Raw genomic sequence first — 23,714 nt, 5'->3', positions numbered from 1 at the left:
GGGACCATAACATACTATGTTAAATAAAACCGTATCATGGGTTTTATGGGAAAATCCCCATTAAAAATCAAAATTTCACCATGGATTAGAAACTACATACCAAATTTCATCGAAATCGGACTACAGGTGTAGTCCCTAGCTCTGTATACATCCAGACATCACTTCGAAAACCAGGGGGGACCCAAAAAGAATATATCCACTCAAAACTCAAACATTTTGACGAAAACAATACTTTCTCCATATACTATGGTATAGGGGGAGAAAGTAAAAACACACCTCAATACCGGTACCGGTACCTTCCAACCAGGTAAATGAAAATGTTCTAAGTCTGCAGGTTTGCTGCAGGGGGAATGTTTATGTAGTATGAGTATTGTAGAGATAGATTGAAATTCACATTGTGCTCACATGCCCAAACTAATTAAAATATATGGAAACAGTATTTTTTAAACAAATTCTTTTGCTTTACTACTTTGACTTTATTAATTATTAACTATGTGTCAAATTCAGATCCTCATAGGGAGTACGATAAATATTACTAGTTATGGATAGCCAGTATTATTGTATATACAGCTGCTATTATTGTCATTGTTCGAACATTGTTAAGATTCCTTAGGTGTAATCACTCAGGCAAAAAATATTTCATACACAAACAAGTAAAGTTTAATTGAGTCTCACTTTTTTAGATTACATCAACTTATCAAAATACTTAAACTAGCAGAAGATCTTAAAAATACCCTTTAATAAAAAAATATCAAAAAATACCATAAATTGCATCATTGTGTGGCAAAATACAAAATCATGACATAGTTACGATCACTTTTAAAATGATAACACCAATAATCATTTAGCCCATCCCTACTATCCTGCATATTACAGATACTCAATAATCATTGTACAGTATCTTATGAGCTCAAAAACATTGACACTATAAACCACACACTTACAAAATCTTAAAAAAATAATGTCTATAGGTTTCCTCTATTATATGACACTATTGTCTTACTCTTCACAACTACAAAATAATTTAGTTAAAGGCACTGTAGTCATTCTACACATTTGCTTAAAATCGTTGATAACCCTTATAAATCTTATAAAATACATAGCACAATGGATTGTCAAATCTTAAAAACAGCAAAAAATGTCAAAGCTTAATATACAAAACTTAGATTGCAACACTATTTGAACAAGGTTCATGTACATAAGGAATTTTACTTTTGGCGTTCAAAAAACGTAGCCTCACATACAAGATTTTCTTCATCAATGACATTGTACAAGGCGCTTTGTGGAATCCTCATGCAACTATTTTCATCATCTGTGTTACTTATCCCCCCTATTTCAGAACACTTCACTACAGAAGCCTTTAATGTAGACACATATACAAACTCACCTTTTTTAAACTCTACTCTTACGAAATGTTCATTTTTCAACTTTCCAATTGGAGTTGCTTCAAAGGTAAGTTCAAAACATTTCTCATTTAAATTTTCGGTAACCCAGAATATATTGTTAAATACGGAGGTAAGCAAATTTACAAAATAGTATTCCTCAGGCTTAAACGGTATCCAAGACCAAGTATTAGCTGAATTTGCGTCGTACTTATAGAGTGAGTCATAATGCTCATTCTCATAGTGATCCACCAGTTTTATCAAAGGAATCACAGTGTTGCAATCCTTTTGCCTACACTCTGCAGGTCTAAATCCACAAAATTCTTCATGGTCACTCCCTGACTGCAGAATGACTTGACAACCATCTTCATGGTACTTGCACTGACGAGGTAGGGCTTCCAGAAGGTTTTTTAAACACACAGGATTCTCTGTTGTGAATGGACCTTCGCACGTCGGGCAATTCTTTAACTTCTCGCAACAGCAGTTACAAACCCCATGACCTCTGCTGCACGTCTTAAATGGAATTTGGATTGTATCCAGACACACTGGACATTCTACAATCTTATGCAGAGATGACGTGATGTTCTTCCAGTTAGTATGAGTGTTTTCCTAAAAATAAAATGAAAATTAAGGTATCATAATCATATATTTTACTTTAATTAGTCATTCTAACAAATGAATGGCTTTTATTATATTTTTAATATTTTCAAACACAACAACCTTTTACTGCAAAGAAAAAGGTTGTTTTTATTATATAGGTCTGCATTCCTTGGGAGTTGAGGTAGTTTTCCTCCAATACAGCGACAATTCAAAAATTTTAATTCATTATTGCATTGGCGGAATAATACTGAAGGAGATATTTGTGACTATTGGATAATGAAGTAGACATCCCATTTATATGAACCAGTTAATAGTTACCATTGCTCACATTAAGTTATTCTTAAATACTAAGAAACTTTTGCAAAACTTATGACAGCTAGACTGACTATACTAATGGACCGAATTACACACGTTAGGTACCAAATGAAAGTTATTTTCCTGTAGATATATATAATCCCTTTATAAATTAAAATAGGCTCAAAAAGGGTGAGGTTCATTTGTCAGAGTTTTCAGTTGTATGAGTTTGTTAAAAATTACAAAATATTAGAAAAATCAGTTGTCCGAGTTCTCATTTGTCCGAAGTTTGATAAATAACTAATAATATTTAAAAGATAAATCAACTGTTCGAGTTTTCATTTGTCCGAGGTTGGTGTAAATAATAATAATCTTTGGTTAAATCAACTGTCCGAGCACTCATTTGTCCCAGATTTTAAATATTTAAAAAAATGTTTCAGGCCCCCAAGTGGTTTTTTACCCCAAAAAAGTAGGAAAAGTAGGACTTTTTCAGCAATGAGTAGGACTTTTTACTGAAAAGTAGGACTTAATTTTACATCAAAATCGAACTTTTTTGCTGAAACAATATATATTAAAAACCAAATAATAATAGAATACACAACAGTCTATCAAATAGAATAATATAAATGCATATTATAAATATATGACTAAAATAATTCTATATATACATTTTTATATTTTAATCAATAATTAAATTAATTTTTTTATTAAAAAAAATCCCCAACCAAAGGCCGGATAAAGTTTTAGCTGAGTTTGTCCACCAAATAATCAAAAGTAAAGCACAAGAGAAATTAAAAGGTTAAGGAGTCATTATTACAGTCGCCATTAAAAAATATTTAGGACAAGCAGCATTAAATATAATTAAAGGATAAAAATAAATATGTTTCCCAAAGGTTAACCAGCCCTAATTTGTGTTTAAAACGGTGCTGTAAATAAGAAATTTGTTCTCTTTTTTTAATCTTATTTAATATTTCAGAGCTAAAATTAATATAAAAGTAAAATAAAATTTTTTGGGTCAAAAACAGAAGTATGAATTTAAGTATACAGTATGGTGCTATATAATCTAAAATTCTAAAAATATTTTCCAAAAGTATTTTGGATTATAGTTAGATTAGAGCTATCTTGAAAGTAGTAGGAATGTTTGAATTGTAATGAGTAAAAACAATTTGAACCAGTGAGGCTTGGACATTAAGGCTTGAACTTAAGCCTTATTTTATTTTGGATACAGTTATGTTAAAATTACGTTTAGGCTAATCATGGAATCACTGGCCTGATAAGTGCTAAAGTTAACTACTTTTTAAGCTAGTATCCCAGGGCTCAAATATACATAAATAAGCAAAATCAGAAATGTATTTAAACATTAAACTGCAGACAAAACTTAAAGGGGTTTTACACGTTATGTTTTTACAACAAAATCAACTAAAACTCTGGATGGGGTATGGCCATTAATTTATTGTTTTAATCAATTTATTAGTTTTCAAAATTACAAAATTACAGTGTTAAAAGTAGTTTACATAACTGTGTAATACTAAATACCTTAAACTTTTTTACCACAAAAATAAATTGAATAAGAAAACTAAATAAAATAAACATAGCTTCTTGGTATACCCTTAATAAACCAAAAAATTATCATGTTTTGTATTTTTAAATCAAACACAAATTGAAATTACTTATTGCTTAAGGCTACTACAAAAACAAAATTAACAATAAAACAAATATAGAACAAATTAAGCTTCTTCTTGGTATAGCCTACCAATGAGAAAAAAAAACAATAACTAAAAACTATCTAGTTGTCATTAAAAAGGCAATAATTCACACTAGTAGACATTAGTGGCAAAAAATGAAGATGAAAAACTTAGCTGAACAAAAGGATTTTTTTCAGGAATTCATTTAATTTTCTAATTCTTCTTCAGTTTTTTGTTTTGACTTGATATGAAATAATCTAACATCGTACGTTTAGTTTTTTCAATTTCTTTCTGTTCTATTCTAATTTTAGCTAGGCTGGATTTACTTTCCTCAACTTTTTTACATGCTGCTTCCAGCATGGTTTGTCCTATTTTAACCCCTTTTAAATCTTGGTTCTTTAATGCATTTTTTATTCTTTCATTTGCTTCATCTACTAGTGTCTTGTAAGTGTCCATCTCTGATGCAGCTTCATCCTCTTTCTTTCCTAGAGTTTTTTTCTTTCAATATTACTTCTTTAGTTTTTCTACTTTTCTTTTCAAATTCAGCTTTCTTTCTTGCCAAATCTTCTTTTTATTTCAATCTTTTCTGTTTTTCTTCTTCCTTTTGTTTTTTTATTTCCGCTTCAACTCTTTTTTCTTCTTCTATTCTCTCTAAGTAAGATTTGTAGGCTCTAGAACCTTTATTAATGAAATCTTTAGTAATAGGGACTAAGTGACATTTATTGTCAAACTTCTTTAAGCCATCCTTTGTTGATTGCAAAGCACTGATCGAGGCTGCTGATAGAGATGTTCTTGTGCTAGTCAAAAAGTTAGAAGTTTAAGAAAATCCTCGTTCTACATCTGAATTACCATGCGGGATTACCAAAACTGCTTTAACTAATTTAGTAAGTTCAGGATACTTTTCTTGGCCAAGATCATCATTCAAAGCAAAGATTTGACTATAGTAGTGATCAACCCTCTTATATTGATATAAGCATTAATAATAAGCATAATTAATTATTGCAAAATCGACATAATTTTTATGGAAAAGTAGGAAAGTAGGACAAATGTGTGAAAAGTAGGACTTTTCCTACTTTCCTACTAAAAAGTAGGAAAAGTAGGAAAAGTAGGATGACTTGGAGGCCTGATGTTTAAATATCAACTGTCCGAGTATCGTCAGCATAAAAAGTGATACCGCGCTCTGAGACTAGCGTCCCTGGATCCTGGTCAAAAACCGATGAGAACCTCTTCTGCGAAGGAGTGGGAGATTGTGGGCTCACGCAAGGCCACACTATACTAAAGGCCGGAGTGCCCCCCTCCACTCACGCTGCTACGTCACAGAATGAGCTGAACGCCCAGCCCTGGTCGACACCAGCGGCATTAGGCTAGTAAAGCAAGTGACATCTAAGCTGGCACTCAAATTTTGGTATTTGAGCATACGCAGCGTCATTATATAACCTATACCGTAATAAAACATACTTTATTAGTAGAATTCTCATACCTTAAGAATAAGTTGAAGAAAATTTATTTGTTAGTTCTGTCCGGTGTACTGTAGATGTCATTTTTTGTTCACAGTTTGTTTATTGTCATTTAAGTCATAATTCATATGAAGGTTATCACAATTTACAACAAATAATAGCTTTAGTAATCATATTATTCTTTTAGGTATTGTGGGAAAGGTGAAAGAGATCCATCTCATCACCAACAAATCTGTCCTGTGTAGGAAAATAAACATTTTTATGAAAATGCATACGAACGAGTACGACTTCCCAGGAGGGGAAGCGTACCTGGGAGGATTACACCCCCAGGTAGCACATTGAACTGACACACCGAACTGACCGTGTGGATGCAAATGCTGCGTTCAGTTAGAAGTGACAGTTAGAAATGAACACACCAAACTGACACACCGAACTGACCGTGTGTAGCGGGCTTTAGGTGCCAACAATGTGCAGCATTAATGTGGTTTTGTAGTGACAGCTTCTCATTTAGTTTATACCGTTTATTTGTAATTGAAGATGACACTTAATAATAACTAGTTGTTCTGCTCGAGCCTCACCACGGGAAGAGAACGCAGAGAAGATATGGTGATTCTTCAACGTCTTGTCCAATGCAATCTCCTAATTGATTAAGCACTTGTTCATGATGTTAATAATTTGATCAATGTATATGTCACCAGGGAAAATACCCTACAGATGCGTTTTTTTCCCAGTTGGAACACAAAATGCCCCGTCCAAACTCTATAATTCTTGTGTCGTTTAACTACACAGAAATTGTCTGCAACATCAATTAGGCCTACTGTGTTTTAAAATTTTAAAATACTTAAATAATAAGTAAACAATTAAAACAAAATTCAAAGTATTGAACACTCTCGCATATAAGGAAAATTGTACCGTCAGTCCGTCACTTCTATTGATGGAAAATCCATGGTGGTAGAATCAAAAGGTTAACTCAAGGTAAAGTAAACAAACAATCTAAAAGAAAAACAAATCTAACAGCAGATGTATCTTCAATAATTGTGAGCCCTAAATATAGCCCTTTAATAGAGGTTCCTACCCTTAAGTTAGATGGTTTATATCGAAAAACTGGTATTTTTTGGGAAAAACAAGGTAGTAAGCTAATGTCGGGACCACGTAAGTTTGCAGTTGAAGGAGGAGCCTATTTACCATATGGTTTTGAATGAACCAATGAGAACCGTGCGGTGTTGCCAAATCTGTTAATACCAGCTGATTTTAATATATTGCTTAGTATATTTTAATTAGTGTTGTCAACGGGCGATGTGGCAACGTCGCACTAGCCTTGTCTTGTGATTGGCTGCCACCAACTGCAAACTTACGTGGTCCCAACAATAGTGACGTATTTGTCTATGTTTATTATCCATACCGTTATCCGTTCTAATGTCCGTGATAATTACCCCCTCATTGAATCCTTGTTGTGCATCACAATTTCCCATGTTCGTTTCTTCAAAGTATAAGAAATTTAGTTGAAATAAAAGTGATATTTTGCAAACATCAAAATATAAAACTGAAGTTGACAAAGATGTAATAAAAAGAAAGGCTAAAAAATTACTCCTGGCACTGATTAAAGTTGATTGATTTAATACTTTTTATTTGTTTATAATAAAGAAATCCAGTGTATGAAAAACATCATAATAACCTAGTTTCATTTTCATCCTGACTCTGATCCACGACATGAGAATTTTTAATTATTTAAATATTTATAGTCAACCTGATAATTTCACTAAAAAGGAAAATACATGGCTATGATAAATGGTATATTTATTTGTTCTTTTATTTATGTACAACAGTGTTGAATTTTTACAGAATTGATCTATTATGTTACCATTGGGGAGCAAAAGTTTAGTTTAATTTATAAAAACTAGTATAAAAAAAATCTTCAAATAAATATTTTCTTGCATCATCTTGTTTGCTGATTAACGCAGATTGATAAAATATCTAGTTTGTACAGATTAATCGCAACCAGTGGCTCAGAGTGCAATAATTTTGAGGGTGCGACAATGAATCCCGTTAGAGCCTGTTGTTAAGGGAGGCAGCGGCCCGGCTTCTTCCATGACGTCACAGTTGAAGCACTCCGGCCTGTAGTATTATGTGGCCTTGGCTCATGTCAACTTAAGAAAAATTATAAAATTAATTTTATGATTTTTAATTATAAAATTTAACTGTTATAGCCTAACCTAACCAACCAAACTGGCTGATAATATAATTACTAATAAAATAAAAAATAGTCATGTTCATAAAAATAGAAATCCCCCACTCCTTCGTAGAACAGGTTCTAATCAGTTTCTGACCAGGACCCTGTGACGCTAGTCTCAGCGCACAGTGTCACTTTTGATGCTGACGATACTCGGCCAGTTGAAAACTCGGACTGTTGATTTATTTAAATATTATTAGTTATTTATCAAACCTCGGTTAAATTACAGTAAAACTCGGACAACTGATTTTCCTAATATTTTGTACTTTTTAACAAACTTGGACAACTGAAAACACGGACAAATTATGTGATCCCTTAAAAAATAAGCACAAAAATGAATTTCAAATAAAAAAATATTAACATGTGCCTTAGGGGTTACCATGTTGGTGACGGAATAACAACAAAATAATACAAATATCAAAACAAATGGAACAATTTCCATTAGTATGGGTAGATTTTCTCTGTGATGCACACAAGCTGGGAAAAAAGGTTTTAAAGAAACATGCTTGCCTATTAACATATAGGATAATGTAATAGGAGAAACTAATATAAACCCAGATAATTATAGCACTAGGCCAATTGACCAATGTAGGCTATGTAGTTTTGTAACTCACTCTAAAAAGAAAAGGAAAAGCGTCGGTCAATCGAGTTAGCGCCAAAATGGCCAAAAAAGGTTAGGTTAGGTAAGTTAGGTTAGGTTTAAGTTAGGTTAGGTTAGACAACCTAATCTAACCAAACTTAACCTAACCTAACCTAACTTACCTAAGCTAACCTAACCTAACCTAACTTAACCTAACTTAACCTAACTTAACCTAACCTAACCTAACTTAACCTAACATTTTTTGGCCTAGATGCCGTTGTTCCTGTGACTAATGAACTTTTCCGGCCGCGCTTTTTCGGCCGTATCTCCGTTAATATTAATCGGATCTTGAAATTTTTTGCATATTATTGTTCAGCTCGCTTTACCGGTTAATTTGAGTATACACATGACCCATTTCCGCAAAACAATTTTTTCCCCGTTTTTCCGCTTTTCCGGGAAAACGGTGCTTTTCCGCGGAAAATGACAATCATTTTTGAATTCAGGACGTAATTTAGCATTAAAAGAGTGAAAAAGTTTTAGCGACACGTCCGTGATAGATAGATTTACATTTATTTTTAAGCTGGTTTAAAAGTTAGGCCCATTAAAAAAAAAACTTGTCAAAACAATATAATGGGGCCCATTATATTGTTTTGACAAGTTTTTTAAGCTTCATTTACCTTCATTTTGTAAACATGAATTATTGTGTTGATAAAACTAAGGCAAATACCTAAAATTGGATACATACGGCAACAAGAAAACCATAAACACTAAACACACTGTAACCGTAACCTTTGACAAAAGTCAATGCTGTAACTTAACACCAAAATTTTGAACATGTCAACAAACTTTTCTTTACTTATCTTTCAATATTGTTTGCATACAATACATACTAAATAAGCGAAAAACATGGATCTCTTTGTAATTTTGGTTTACTAACATAAACCTTGGTATATACCAAGGCGAAAATGTGGTTCGGATAATCGGATTCCACTATAAACTGTAGGTCCCTTAGTTGCCATTAGCTGTATGGGCTATTAATTAACAGCTGTGTCTAAGGAATATGTCGGCCTTAGTCACTAACAAGACTACAAGATCGCGCCACTCATCCTACACTCATCTCCATTCATACTTGGCTTAAAATACCTACTTTGTATGGTCGCCATTTCATCAAAAAGTATTAAAGAAAAGTATAAACAAGTGTTGAATCCCACTTTTGTTGTAACCATAAGATTATTCAACTTTCATTTTAACAATAACAAGGAAAGCACCTCAATTAAGTCTGAAGAAAGTCATAAAATGATTTAGGAACAGTGCTAAAAACAGCAAAACCCACGAATGGATTAACCTTATCAGAAATAAACTCACCGACTCTGCCATCATTTAATTGTATTTCTTCCACTAGGCTGGATTGTGAAATATCAGTTTTCTCTGCAAAGAACACCTGAAACCAAAAGATTGTTTGAAAGTGGATATATAAAGTCAGTTTGTAGTGACTCAACGACTGAACCAACAGCTGCATAATTTAAAAGAATATTTCAGAATGAACAAAAACTCTATGCTTAGCTTTAACCACCGCACTTAGAACAATTTTTGTGGACTGTTGACTGACCTCATTGCTCGAGGGGATGAGCGCTAGTGCTTATGTCCAAGGTATGTTGTCAGACAAAATGCCTTATTAAAAATCATATCAACCTTTTTTGTAGCATGTAATAATGCAGCATTATACAAAATATAAATAGTAAAATTATCACATATGTTTTTGTCTGTGTGTAGATGATCATGTTGATTGTAGTATTGCAATAATTCTTCACAATTCATGCTGCTGTAAAGATAAGTATCTCTTTAGGCTATGTATACATGCAGGCATTGCAACAAGGGTTCTTAAAACACTGGCAATCAATAATCAAATGACTGTGTACATATGCAAACACCTCTGATTTAACAAATGTGTGTCTGCGAGGTTTTCTCCTGGAATCCCCACTAGCAGCGTACCTCAAGTTACGGTGTGTGGGACTGCACACCTTTTTTTTCTTATGTGAGCAATGGAACGCACATTTTTGAGTTTTTTTTTGTGGGGAGGAGGTAACGCTGTGCATTTACACACACTGAGATGCTTAAAGGCCTATCAGTAGTGCCAGACTCCCTCGGGCTCAATATCCCTGATGGACTACTGGCTAAAAAACCCCCTCATCTCCTAAGACACTGGGTTAGCGCATTACTATTACTTCGGACAGCCCTTTGAAACTATGCCTCTAGGACTATCCTTCTCTTATTTCCTCCGAAAACTAAGACCGATCAAAATTGACCTTCCATCCTTAAGTATGGTCTTGGTGAACTGCTCTGCTTTACACAGTTCCAGGCTGATGTGTTTAACTGATGTACTGACTTAAGACCATACTAGAGGTCGTCCAGTGGTCAAAACTCGACCAAAAATATTTAATGTACAGACTTCTTTATTTTCATTCCACACTTTGAATAGAACATGTGATTGGAGTTTTTCTGTTTACATTAAAGTACCTATGAGTTTGATTCAACTGAACTAATTTACTTATTATTTGAAAATGTAACATTGGCAACAAGGAAAACGAAGAATGGATGGACAAGAGTTAAATAATCTAAAGAAAGCACAAGTTGTAGTAAAAGGACTGTTGAAGAAGGCAGAAAGATTCCAGTCTCAAGGTAGTCTTACAGTGCCTGAGGTGAGTGTTAAACTCAAAGCAATTGCTGACCAGTGGGAACGTTACAAAAGTATTCAGGACCAAACTGATACATTAACCGATGAAGAAAATTTGCACCATGAAATAGAATGTAGATGTAATGTCGAGGATAAGTATTTAAATCTCACAACAAAACTTTAAGAGTTGATTAAGGCTGTTTGGGCGCTAGGCTAGTCTGAAGGTGAGGAGCAGTAGTTCTACAAGTCGCCACCGCGCGCGCTTGGATGTCCGTTTGGAGGCAGCGCTGTAGGTGTGTGTTTGAGCTGTCCCCCTCACCCCTCCTCACACCACACACTGCATCACTGCTTCTCGTATACGCGAGGCCTGGCACGGGCACGGCCCGTCGTATCCTCGGTCCAGGCTAGCAACACTAAACCAAATCACGTTGCTAACTGACACAAATTGACTATCTTATGTTGATTGGTGTTTGCGCTTACTGTTATAGTAATACATAATATTAATGTATCAATAATTAATCTGTTTTTTTAACACACTGGCTGTAATAGTGTTGCAGTAATAATATAAATATTTGAAACTAAGTCACACAGATATTTTTTTTATTTGCCTTTGGTGTCTTTTTTTATGTTTGCTTTTTTTATTTTTGGTGTCTCAGTCTACATCCGTTCTTGAGTTTAACGTTTAACGTCTTGGTAAATGGGGGAAACATTTTTAAAAACCTTTTTTCCCCATTCTTATTGATTGATAACTTAATGAATTTGTAAGAAAAAATTTTAAAAATAAAATATTTAAAAAAATGGAACGAACATCCTTAATACATACATGAATATGTGTTATTTGCCACCAGTGTCATTTGCCACCACTCTTGGATTTGTGTCATTTGCCACCACTTTATACCTGGCTGGGTGAGTCATCAACCCCAACCCGTGGGTCATCACCCCTCTAGGCACCGGCCGATGGACCAAGGAATACCTATAATTCACACTATCACCCTCTCTTGCAACATTTTTATGGTAAAAATTACAACACTCTCTCTAGGAGTAGGGAAATACATGACGGAAACGCTCATTCCTATCTGTGGTTTTGTAGTGTTACGACATAGTTAGTGCTGTTCTCACCAAGTTTTACAAAGTGTTAGTCTAATTTATTTATTTATTAATTCGCTAAAAACGTTCATAATTATTTGCAAATCTACATGAGTTAAGCTTTCCAATGACCCACTAATGAATAAATCGGTCCAGTAGAACTCTAGATTTAGTTGTACAAAGATTTTCAATGTTGAAGAATTATATATATAAGTAGAAGCATATTGCACAAGAATGACATCACAGTTAAACGAATCTTTAATACAAACTATATCTAAAATGGCTAAATAAAAATGTAAACTAATAACGTACTAAATAAAACCACATTCAATCAACAAATTAATTTAGACGATAGGTTAATATAAATGTTTTAGTTGCTTATTTTTAAGAAGTTATCAGGCAGAATTTTACACAACATAATACTTCAGAATAATACAACAGAACTTCAAGATAACTTATGATAACAAAACACAGTTTTTAGGTCTGTTGTTTATCCCATAACTATTACATGAACCTAACGTCTCAAAGGAATAATTTCAATATACAGGGTGTTTTTAAAAGAATACCGGGATTTTAAACGGTCGTTGCTCGGGAACTAATCAAGATAATTAAACGATTTAAACGTCAAATTGAAGGGGAAAGAACAAAGTTTTCCCCCATTCTTTCATATGATTCAGAATAATTTAATCAAATTCATATTTTCATCAATCTTATATGAGCGTAAAACTGGCAATGTCTGTACGCTTAGGCGATCGGCGGGTTTATCTGATGTCTTAGCTAGATCTTTTTAGGCACAAAGACTCTTTCTTTTACAGATAACATCATAACGTGACCAATTTAGGTTTGTTCAGCTGAAGACTTCGAGGGGTAAACAAATTTTTCGGGCTTCTGATGCAGAATTGTCGGATTTCTTCAATTAAGTGATCGCTTGTTTTTAGCCGGCCAGGTGAATGTCTTTTCAAGACACTAGACCGTTTACATCGCTTGCGTGGACGTGGTTTTCTAGCAATTATTAGGCTAATTAATGTCCTACTGAATCTAAAATAATATAGGCCTACAGCACACCTACTAGAACAACAATTTGTAAAAACATAGCAACCGTAACACTCAATAAGCAGTCTCCGCTATGGTGAAGATTTCGCGCCAAACAAGACAGTGTGGGAAGGGCCACAGGTGTGCGAGGTGGAGAGAGGAAAGGTGGGAGAGAGAGCGAAGACCAAGGCAGCCCGCGGCCGTGCGCACTTGGCGTGGACGGCGCGTGCGGGCACTGTAGATGATCACCACTACACTTGCAGTGCCGCGCACCGACTTGACATGGTGTTACGTGTACCAATATTGAGACAGAACTGTTACATATAGAAACTATTAAAAAATGTCTTTAACTGATTAAACCCAGATATATTAAAACGGCTAGCATTAAGTTCTAGTATTACACTCAACTAATAATCAAGTTGTAACATAAAAAAAAATAAAAAAAATATTTTTTTTTTGTAAATAATTTTATTCATTGCTTAAAGGAAGAAATATACAGGGTGAGTTTCTACTGACCGTGTTAACTTCGCCAGTGGGTTCTACTCACTAAAAGGAACAAAAAAGTTCCTATAAACCCATGTCCGATTTTCGACCGTTTGGCTGTTTTGGGGGATTTTGTGTTTTTCTTATTTTATTAGACTTTGCTCCACAATTTATGTAATAAAAACTTAACCAATTACTTTAGAGAGTTATAGTTAAAATCATTGGAAAGAACATTAAATTTGCTATAAATCAAAGGTTTCATTCAACAATTATACCATTACATAGTCCACGTTATATCCAAAATAAAGTAAAAATGTCATTAAATTAATTAATTACGATAATTTTCATGGGCCTCCTTTGATACATAAACCTGCATTTATGCAATGTTGAAATGCATAAAAAACTTGGCATTTTAATAATCTTTCAAATGATATGCTATTCAATACTATTATTGATATAAACCAGTGAGAAATTACTAATAAACTACAATAAAACACGGTTTACAGATTTTGTTTTTGCACAGTTTTACTGTTAATAATAATTACTGTATACTCCATGATGTATTTTATTGAACTATCTGATAAAATTTGTACATTATTTTAACTTTTAAATATTTATTAAAATTATCTGAATTAATAAAATGTATAAACTCAAGGTTTTTCACATTTTCAAAGATGAAGTGTGTTTGATTCTTAAATGCTGTGTAATTAGGTTTACCTTGTGCTTGATTAAGTCAGCTTTTATTGATTTGTCATCTATAGCTAGATAACTCAGCTGCTTGAACATACCTTGTTGAGTAATTTGCTGGTTTAACTTTATATTTCCAAGTCAATTAAGAGTTTTTCAACATTTATTAAAATATGGAGCCTTTTACCAATCAAGATTATGCCAACATGATGAATACAGTAATTATTATTAACAGTAAAACTGTGCAAAAACAAAATCTGTAAACCGTGTTTTATAGTAGTTTATTAGTAATTTCTCACTGGTTTATATCAATAATAGTATTGAATAGCATATCATTTGAAAGATTATTAAAATGCCAAGTTTTTTATGCATTTCAACATTGCATAAATGCAGGTTTATGTATCAAAGGAGGCTCATGAAAGTTATCGTAATTAATTAATTTAATGACATTTTTACTTTATTTTGGATATAACGTGGACTATGTAATGGTATAATTGTTGAATGAAACCTTTGATTTATAGCAAATTTAATGTTCTTTCCAATGATTTTAACTACAACTCTCTAAAGTAATTGATTAAGTTTTTATTACATAAATTGTGGAGCAAAGTCTAATAAAATAAGAAAAACACAAAATCCCCCAAAACAGCCAAACGGTCGAAAATCGGACATGGGTTTATAGGAACTTTTTTGTTCCTTTTAGTGAGTAGAACCCACTGGCGAAGTTAACACGGTCAGTAGAAACTCACCCTGTATAATACGAAAATGTTTTTTTATTTCAAAATTCCCAATGGGTTTTTTTGATTGTTAGTACAAAAATACCTAAATATCAGCACTTTAACCCCTTGTAATTCTCTAAAAAAAATTTTGGAATTTTTTAAAACCTCATTTTAGTTTTATACATTGCAACAAACACATTCCAACATGAAAATTTGAATATTAATTTTTGACCAAACACCCTTAAGAATGAATGTTCCAAAACTAGGTCTACACCACTACACCCAATTACCAATCCATCTGAGGCAACACATAGTTCAATTTCCGAGTCCTCATTGTCCAGTAGTATAAATTTTACACCTTTTCACCCAGAGGAAACGGTTACAAATTTCATATAGAGACTTGAAATATTCCTACACCCTAAAAAACAAAGTGCAGATGGTAATGCTAAAGTTTACATGCTAGCCTACTACACGCTCTTACACCCCTACATGATTTATTTGCACCTGAAAACCCACTTACAAAAGACTACACAGTGAGTTAGTTCAGATACTAAAGGATTTTGTAGAACCACAGCCAAGTCAATGGGCTTTACAACACAAGTGTTTATTTCTCGTACTCAACAAGAACATGAATCCATAAATGAATTCTCAATAGCACTGGAATAAGTTACCGATTTAATTAAATAAGGTAGGTATTTTAAATAATAAAGTTTCTTATTGGGTTAAATTAGTATGAGAAATTCAAGTTCTAACTATTTTCTTTAAATAATTAGTCTCTGTCCGAAAATATACAAAACTAGGGGAAACCCGTCGAAATCGACGGTTACTTTCAAGGCTTACGTTAATTCATCTAACTGCGATGAATTGGGTGAAATATACATATTTTGAGCATTTAACATTGTTCAAAGAGTAAGTGTAAAAACAATAACAATATTGCGTTAGTTACCAAATTTGGTTGTTCATTCAATGATTAAAATATTTCCTATCCTGTACGTCATCGGAGTTATTATTAGTATGTTATATGGTATCTCTTCCTTTGGTAGAACCTTTAAATAGTATTTAAATCGTATTGGTGGATCTTTTGTAGCTAAACACTTCCGTGATTTCATCAGTGTTTGAGAAAAAATATATGTTTGTTGAGAAGACACGTTCTAACTTCAAAGGGAGGTATATCCGTTACAGTGTAAGTTTGATTTTCCTTCGTCACGTCGCGTCAGTTCATATCGTACTTCTGTGCCAACGAATGAACCCTCTAGCATAGTTTTGAGAAATTGACTGTGGGGTTACTGATAAAGCTGGAATTCCTTGACATGGGGGATGTCAGTTAGTTGTCTCGGCCTCGGCCTTATCAATAACATAAAGTTTTCAATATAATCTCTCTACGGAATGTTAGGTGTAGTGGAATACATGAAGTAAAGTTGGCTTTTATTCTTGAACTGTTAGGGGCCTCCTAGTTCATATGATCTTGGCGGCTTCATTGGCAATAAATAATGCAAATGGCATAGCAATTGAACATTTCCAAAAAGCAAAAATACTGTAAAATGGCTGTTACGTATATATTGACTTTTACATATTGTTAATCAACGTATATGATAAATACTTTAATCCTTTAATACGTTTTTTTTTTATGGCGACCATTCATAGTAGGTAAGCCAAGTATGAATGGAGATGAGTGTAGGAAGAGTGGCGCGATCTTGAAGTCTTGTTAGTTACTAAGGCCGACATTCCTTAGATACAGCTGTTAATTAATAGCCCATACAGCGAATGGCAACCAAGGGATCTACAGTTTATAGTTGAATTGGAACCAAATTTCTTTGCATTGGTATTTATGAATTGGTATAATTATCAGGATAGCACTGCGGGTAGTCGTAGTACTAACTCGTGCGGACGTTAATCCACACCAGGGAGTATCGCATCCACAGTGCATTCCTATAAATATCCACAATTCGTGACCTCCTAGTAGCTGGATTACAGGACGACGCCACCCGTCCCAGTCAAAGGATTATGTGATCTAGTTTAAAAGGAATATGACCTCTGTCATGACAGTAGCTGCTTAAATAGTATTTTCTCTTTGTACCATATTTTACAGCCAAAATGTCGTGTTATTTTCAATAATGTTACTAATTCAGTGCGCCAAAGTCCGTAATATAGGCAGAGGTGCAAATTATTTGTTAAGATAGGTACCATTTTAGGCAATGTTTCTAAGTTTGGATTTTATAAGACACAATAAGAGCAGATATTTCTACATAAATATTTGATATTTTGTAGAATAATATGATAAAATGTATGCAAAAGTGGCGAAAAAGGCACACACCAACCCGTACAATAGATATAAGATAGTTCAATAAGAAATAATTTAAGAATTGCTGTGATAAAAATATTTTCCACTGATTTCGTAATGGAACGTTATATTGCAAAACATGGCATGATAAAGAAGAAAATCAATTTTAAAATCAGAAAATAACATTGCAAATACTTATTTGGTAGAATTCAACTCCCAATAAATATGTGTTGTTTGAAATAGGTACAATTAAAAAATGAACAGCTGTTTCATTAAAAAGTATTATTCTCATGGCCAAAATGTAAACAACTCTGTGGAGGGATCTTTAAAGGCTTCTGGGGCAGAGTCCTAAGGGATATTGCTTAGTTTTTCTTTTCATAACTCATCTACAGACCAAGACCTTTCTTTGGACACCTCTACCAAGTTTCTACGTCCAACCGTTCTCTCAAATTAGTGGGGACAAAGTTTCCAATCAAATATTTAGATTCCCCCATGTTAATCTTATGGGAGAAACTCCAACTTTGATGGCCTGTGGGGCAAAGCCCGAGGATTTTTACTACACGAATTGGTGAAAGGGGGTGTCTACACAAAAAATATTTTATTTTGACACGTCGTTTGTAAAAATCCGTCCATTATTAACGGAGGAGTAGTGTTTTCAAGAAATCGCCTTCACGTATTATATATAAGGATTGTTTACGGTTAAAAAATATAAAATTATGTGATTGACAGTTTATTACAATGTCTTGTTTTTAAAATAATTAATATGTCATTGTACAATGCATCAGTTAACAGGCTATGTAGGCCTACATCGTTGATGATTCCAGTGACAATTACTTTTTATGACCAATAAAACGTTCGTCCTATCTATATATTAATAAGAAAGCATTACCTTATGTATTATAGCATTAGGCCTATCTTTAAAACCTTTTTTCTCAGCTCAGCTGCATTGCAGAGAAAATCTACGCATACTGTTGGGAAGATATTTACCTGTAGAGTAGATGTGCAGAATCCTTTCATAAATTAAAATAAAATCAAAAATATGCACAAAAAATGAACTTAACATTTTTTTAAAATTACATGGACCTTATGGGCAAGCATGATGACGAAATAACAACGCAACAAACAGAAAATCAAAACAAATGGAAGAAATTCCAAGCTGGGTAAAATCAGTTTGGTGGAATAAGTGTGTCTATTTAGACGTGAAGTTCCGTTGCAATGAATCACAGAAGGCAATCAAGGTGAGTTAATTTGACCAAACAAGGATAATAAACCTAATCGGCACTGCACGATTTCTGTTACCACTGATAATAACTTATTATTTGCTACTATAGTTCATAGTTTGAATTAGCTCGAATTACATATTTAGAACTTTCATCTTTAGAACTGCCATCTTGTAAATTTAATTTTTGACAAAATTGTATTAATGGAAAACCCGTTGGAATAAATAAATAAATAAATAAGGCCTATCGTAAACCGTACCAAGTAGAGAAAAATGTTAATAGTGTATGCCATAAAACATGTATGGTCTAAAATAATATTTTGTTACTATGAAAAAATAATTTTTCATAATGAACAACTTACTTTGTCAAAGCTCTTAGAAAAAAATTGCAATACTGTTTGAAATAAAACACCTTACCGGTACTTATTGTCTGATGAAAAAAATAATTTTTAAGGACTACTGTCATAGCTCTTTTTCTTGAAAAAAAAAGTTCCTCAACAAACGCACCATTAGGTCTTTGTTCCCTGTCCTCCCTTTCAACACTAGCCAACAATCTTACAATTCATTCTTTCTCATCCATTTTATAATATCACTAAATAAAGTCAAACACAAGGGCGCACAAGGAACTAGACTCCCGGAAACCCGTTGCATCACAGGGCGCACACAGAAGCTACATCCAGTAGTGAGGCGAACCACTCCCCAAGGTCGACGGACAACTGGGAAAGGGGTAAGAGTAGCCTAGACAAAACAAATTCCGCAAAAGAGGTGCGTGAGGTAAATCAGGCGATTACATAGCCCTGCCGAACACATACTAACTTAAAGGCTATGGTTTTTATAACGAAAAAAGTAGTGACATGGAGGTAACATCTGTGATGCGCCCGACGGAAGGTTAAAGGCTATTTTTTTGTGTCTGCGTCAAGTTGGTCTGGCTAACTCAGTAGGCTAATTCTCACAGAATTTGTCGGATACACTTAAGTTTGCACCCTTCATTTACCATTATACACTAGGCTATTACCAGCTGATAGCTTAATGAAACTGTTCTAAAGTACCGGATAACCTAACCTTAACAAACATGCTTACTTTTATGTGAGTAAATGTGGGCCGTTTAAACTAAAGTGCAGCCCAGAAAACACATAGACGTAACTTTAAACGTTGAAGAAAGCGTAATATAGGCTACCACTTAGGCCCACCAACTTATTTAGGGAAGAGGGTCTGCTTATCACAAGGTGGGCTAAGTTTGGTTTAGCCTCTCTAACTTAACTTAGCCTAATACGACAGACTTTGTCAGAAAACAGATAATTTGTAAGGTTCAAGAAAGTAGGCTGGCCTAACCATAGATAAAACATACTCCCTTAGTGTTGCTTCTGATATAACTCACCTATTCTGAAATAGAGCATACTTATCACAACACAAGATGGGTTGTTAGTTGATAAAAACTGATCACAACTACTAGGTTGAGAGATTTCACTCACTGTCTACTCGTTTCAGTAATCAGGACAGGACAAGACAACACAAAGTAAAGTAAGCACGTAAGCAGTTCAGTCAAGACAAGACAAGAAGAGAGATAAGAGAGTCTGATTGAGGAGATCACAGTCACACAGATTCAGATTCAAGATTCAACAACAGAAGCGAAGCCGGAGGTCAAACTCGAAACGCCGGCCGGAAATCAAATCTCTTGGTGAAAAAACCTTGGAGGCAAACTGACTGCGTTGATTAAACATCACTTTGTTCTATATGTATTTCATGGTGTTGTTGACCGTTGAGTTGAGTCGGGTTGAGCGCACTGATGTTGAATATTTATTTTACTCGTTTTGAAAAGAGTCAATTTTGGACTTTGCCTATTTTAATTATTATACTACAAAATATCAGAGGACAAGCAATAGTGACAAAATTGGATTACTAAAATGAATTACTAGTCTTATTAATTCGATTTGACCATAGTCAAGACTGTTTAAGACACCATCATTTCTGTTGGCAAATGTTCAATTTTAGGCCACTAGCTATTAAAAAACTCATCTTGTGGATATAAGCATTAATAAAACCATAGATAAAACATACTCCTTTAGTAGATTTCTCATCCTTAGAAACAGCTGAAGCAAATGTTATTGTTAGTTATGTCCGGTGCACTGTAGATATGGTCAGTGCCGGATTTAGGGCACTTGCGGCCCTAGGCCAAATTACTTGAGCGGCCCTCCCCCTGTGGTGAAAATTCCTTGCGATCGCGGAAGTATAGTGACTATCTCCTATACATCAAGGGGACATCATCATCGACACCCGTGATCCTGGATGAAATCGTGGACATCTCTCCTAAACCAAGTCAAAGTCATCATAGTTATCCGGGACCGCAGTAAAATCGTGAACATCTCCCGCGAGCCGCAATCACGGGGACATCATAATTGAAACTTGCGATCGCGGCAAAGTCGTGTTAAAAAAACCTCTCCCGTCGACTGCGATCATGACGACTTCATCATTGTCACCCGCGGCCGTGCCGAAATCTTAAACATCCCGCTCGGGAAGCCATCACGGGAACGTCCTCATTGACACCCCGAGCCGCGGCGAAATCGTTAACAACTCCCGTGAACCACGATCACAGGGACATCATCATCAACACTCACAGCCGCGGTGAAATCATGAACATCTGCCGCGGGCCGCAATCATGGGAACATCATCATCGACACTTGCGATCGCGGCAAAGTCGTGTTAAAAACATCTCCCGTGGACTGTGATCATGAGGACTTCATCATTGTCACCCACGGTCGTGCCGGTATTTTTTTGGGGAAAATTATGGGCTTCAATTTAATGTACCGGTAGCCTATAGTAAAACATTACATTACAAAAAAATTTTCAAAAATTTTTGTGGGGTTAACATTTCTCAACAATTATAAAATAAATGAAAAATTTTAATTTTGCGCTCAATAAATTTTATTTGCGTTGTAAACATCCTCCTCGGTAAGCCACCATGGGGACATCCACATTGACACCCCCAGCCGCGGCGAAATCGTTAACATGACGCCATTGTAGGTATTATTCTTAATGAAATTACAAAATAAAGAATGAAAAAAAACATCTCCCGTGGGCCGCAATCACGGGGATGCATCATCAACACTCACAGCCGCGGTGAAATCATGAACATCTGCCGCGGACCGCAATCACGCACGGGGACATTATCATCGACACTTGTGACCGCGGCGAAATCGTGAACATCTCCCGCACACGGGCCGCAATCACGGGGACATCATCATTGACAACTCGATACAGCATCTAATTCGTGAACGTCACCCGCGGCCGCGGCTAAATCATGAACGTCTCCCGCGGGCCGCAATCACGGGACGTCATCACAGGCACCCGAGGCCGCGGCAAAATCGTGAACATCTCCCTCGGTCCGCGGAGACATCATTATGGTCAGCTGTGATCGCGGCAAACTGGTGGTTTAAAATAAATTATTTGTTATTAATTTTATCTAAAAAATGTTTTTCCCAATCCTCTGCGGCCCCCTTTTGCTTGCGGCCCTAGGCCGCGGCCTAATCGGCCTAGTGGTAAATCCGGCACTGGATATGGTCGTATTTTAGCGAATTTCCCTATATATAGGGAAATAGCTATTACCGTACGTCTCATTATAAGACCTAGGCCCGGGACCGATTTACTTGTCATTTTGATGTACTCAGATGCCTAAAATACTATTAGTTCAATTCAAATATATCTATTTGTGTGTGTGTGTGTGTGTGTGTGTGTGTTTGTGTCCGTGAACGCGATAACTTGAGTAATTTTTGTCACATTTTAATAACATTTGGTTTGAAGGTGTATGGCGGGATAAACTTGAATGATCAGTTCGCGAACCAGCATGATCGGATCATGATGGGAAAAAATTGTATTTCCATTTTTTTCATCAAACAAAATATCAAACACAAAATTTATCGATTTTTCTCCAGACCTGTTTAAAAATCTTAAAAAAAAATAATTTAGTTCCGTACGGTACGCACGATTTTTATTTTAGCTGCAGTTTTTTAATACGGACAAAATGAGAGTTTAAAAATTATAAATTAAAAAAAAATATTGTAGGCCTAAAACTAAAAAAATATATAGTTAATTTTTTAATTAAACTGTCATAACCTAACCTAACTAACCAAACTTGCTGATAATGACAAAATTGAATGAAGGTTTACTAATAGAAAAAATAATTCTGTTCATAAAATAAAACTATAAATGCCTCAAATTAAATTTTATATTTTTTAATTATAAAATTAAACTGTGATAACCTAACCAAACTTGCTGATAATGAAAAATTTGAATGAAGGTTTACTAATCGAAAAAAGTTTTGTTTATAAAATAAAACTATAAATAGCTCAAATTCAATTTTATAAGGTTTTAATTATAAAATTTAACTGTTATAACCTAACAAAACTAACCAAACTTGCTGATAATGCAAAAATCTTAGACAAAAATTTGTGCCCCCGATGGGTTTTGAACCTGGTACCATAAGTTTCGAAGCCCGGCACGCTATCCACTGTACCACCGTGGCCGATGGCTACATTCCGTTTCATTGAGCTAATGGTGTTCCCTCAGCCAATAGAATGCTCTCATTTTATTCTTATTAAAATAACTGCAGCTGAAATAAAAATTGTGCGTACGGCACCTATATTAAAGTGTTTTTGTACTACGGAGAAAAATTCAAAAAAATGTTCATTTAAAATTCCCATGTTATTCTTATAGAGAATATTGTAAAATGTTGTAGTTGGCTTGTTTATGGATATATTTTGATCAAACTTGGCGGATTTATTAATTTTATACCAAGCTATAAATATTTTAATAAAAACGCTATTTATTAATTTCACTGTAGCAGCAAACCTAGGTACTCCTTAAACAACAATTTTAATTTATCAATTAAATTCAAAATCAATCCAGGCAAATAGAATTTCGCTTAATCGGCAGGTCTGCTGCAGCGGGGGTATTTTTACAATTTGTTTCATATTATTTCAGTAATTTAAAACCTCATTTAACCAAATTAAAACGATCTCACGATCTAATCATAAACAATAACAAATACCCAACAAAATACCATTAGCTGCTTCCAAACAAAACAGCCATTACAGCCCTACTTGCGACATTGCCACATCGAAGGCCGGCGGCCGTGGTCTAATTCATCGAACACTAACTCCTATAGTAGAAGAACCACAGAACCACATAGTCCAGTCAAGGACACGCACTCTACACCCACTTTTGGATCATTCATTACCTGGACTAAACATGCGTTTTGATATTGTTATTTCTTTGTTATTCTTCTTGTCTAAATACTATTTGAACCACGGCC

General features: G+C 34.5%; 1 protein-coding gene across 1 annotated transcript; it reads right to left on the bottom strand.

The window, feature by feature from the left end:
* Nucleotides 1–637: 637 nt before the first annotated feature.
* LOC128983314 (uncharacterized) lies at nucleotides 638–19,952 on the bottom strand. The gene is made up of 3 exons (XM_054402560.1): nucleotides 19,785–19,952; nucleotides 9,594–9,669; nucleotides 638–1,991 (listed from the first exon to the last, which is right to left on the bottom strand). Exons 2-3 carry the CDS (start codon nucleotides 9,606–9,608, stop codon nucleotides 1,209–1,211), a joined length of 798 nt encoding a protein of 265 aa, XP_054258535.1. The 5' UTR covers nucleotides 9,609–9,669; nucleotides 19,785–19,952; the 3' UTR covers nucleotides 638–1,208.
* Nucleotides 19,953–23,714: the final 3,762 nt, after the last annotated feature.

The sequence above is a fragment of the Macrosteles quadrilineatus genome, unplaced genomic scaffold (assembly GCF_028750875.1).
Source record: "Macrosteles quadrilineatus isolate MER2022 unplaced genomic scaffold, UCM_ALF_1.0 Scaffold_1__1_contigs__length_201487025, whole genome shotgun sequence".
In the NCBI taxonomy this organism is placed as follows: domain Eukaryota; kingdom Metazoa; phylum Arthropoda; class Insecta; order Hemiptera; family Cicadellidae; genus Macrosteles; species Macrosteles quadrilineatus.
This window is presented reverse-complemented; position numbering and strand designations above follow the sequence as displayed.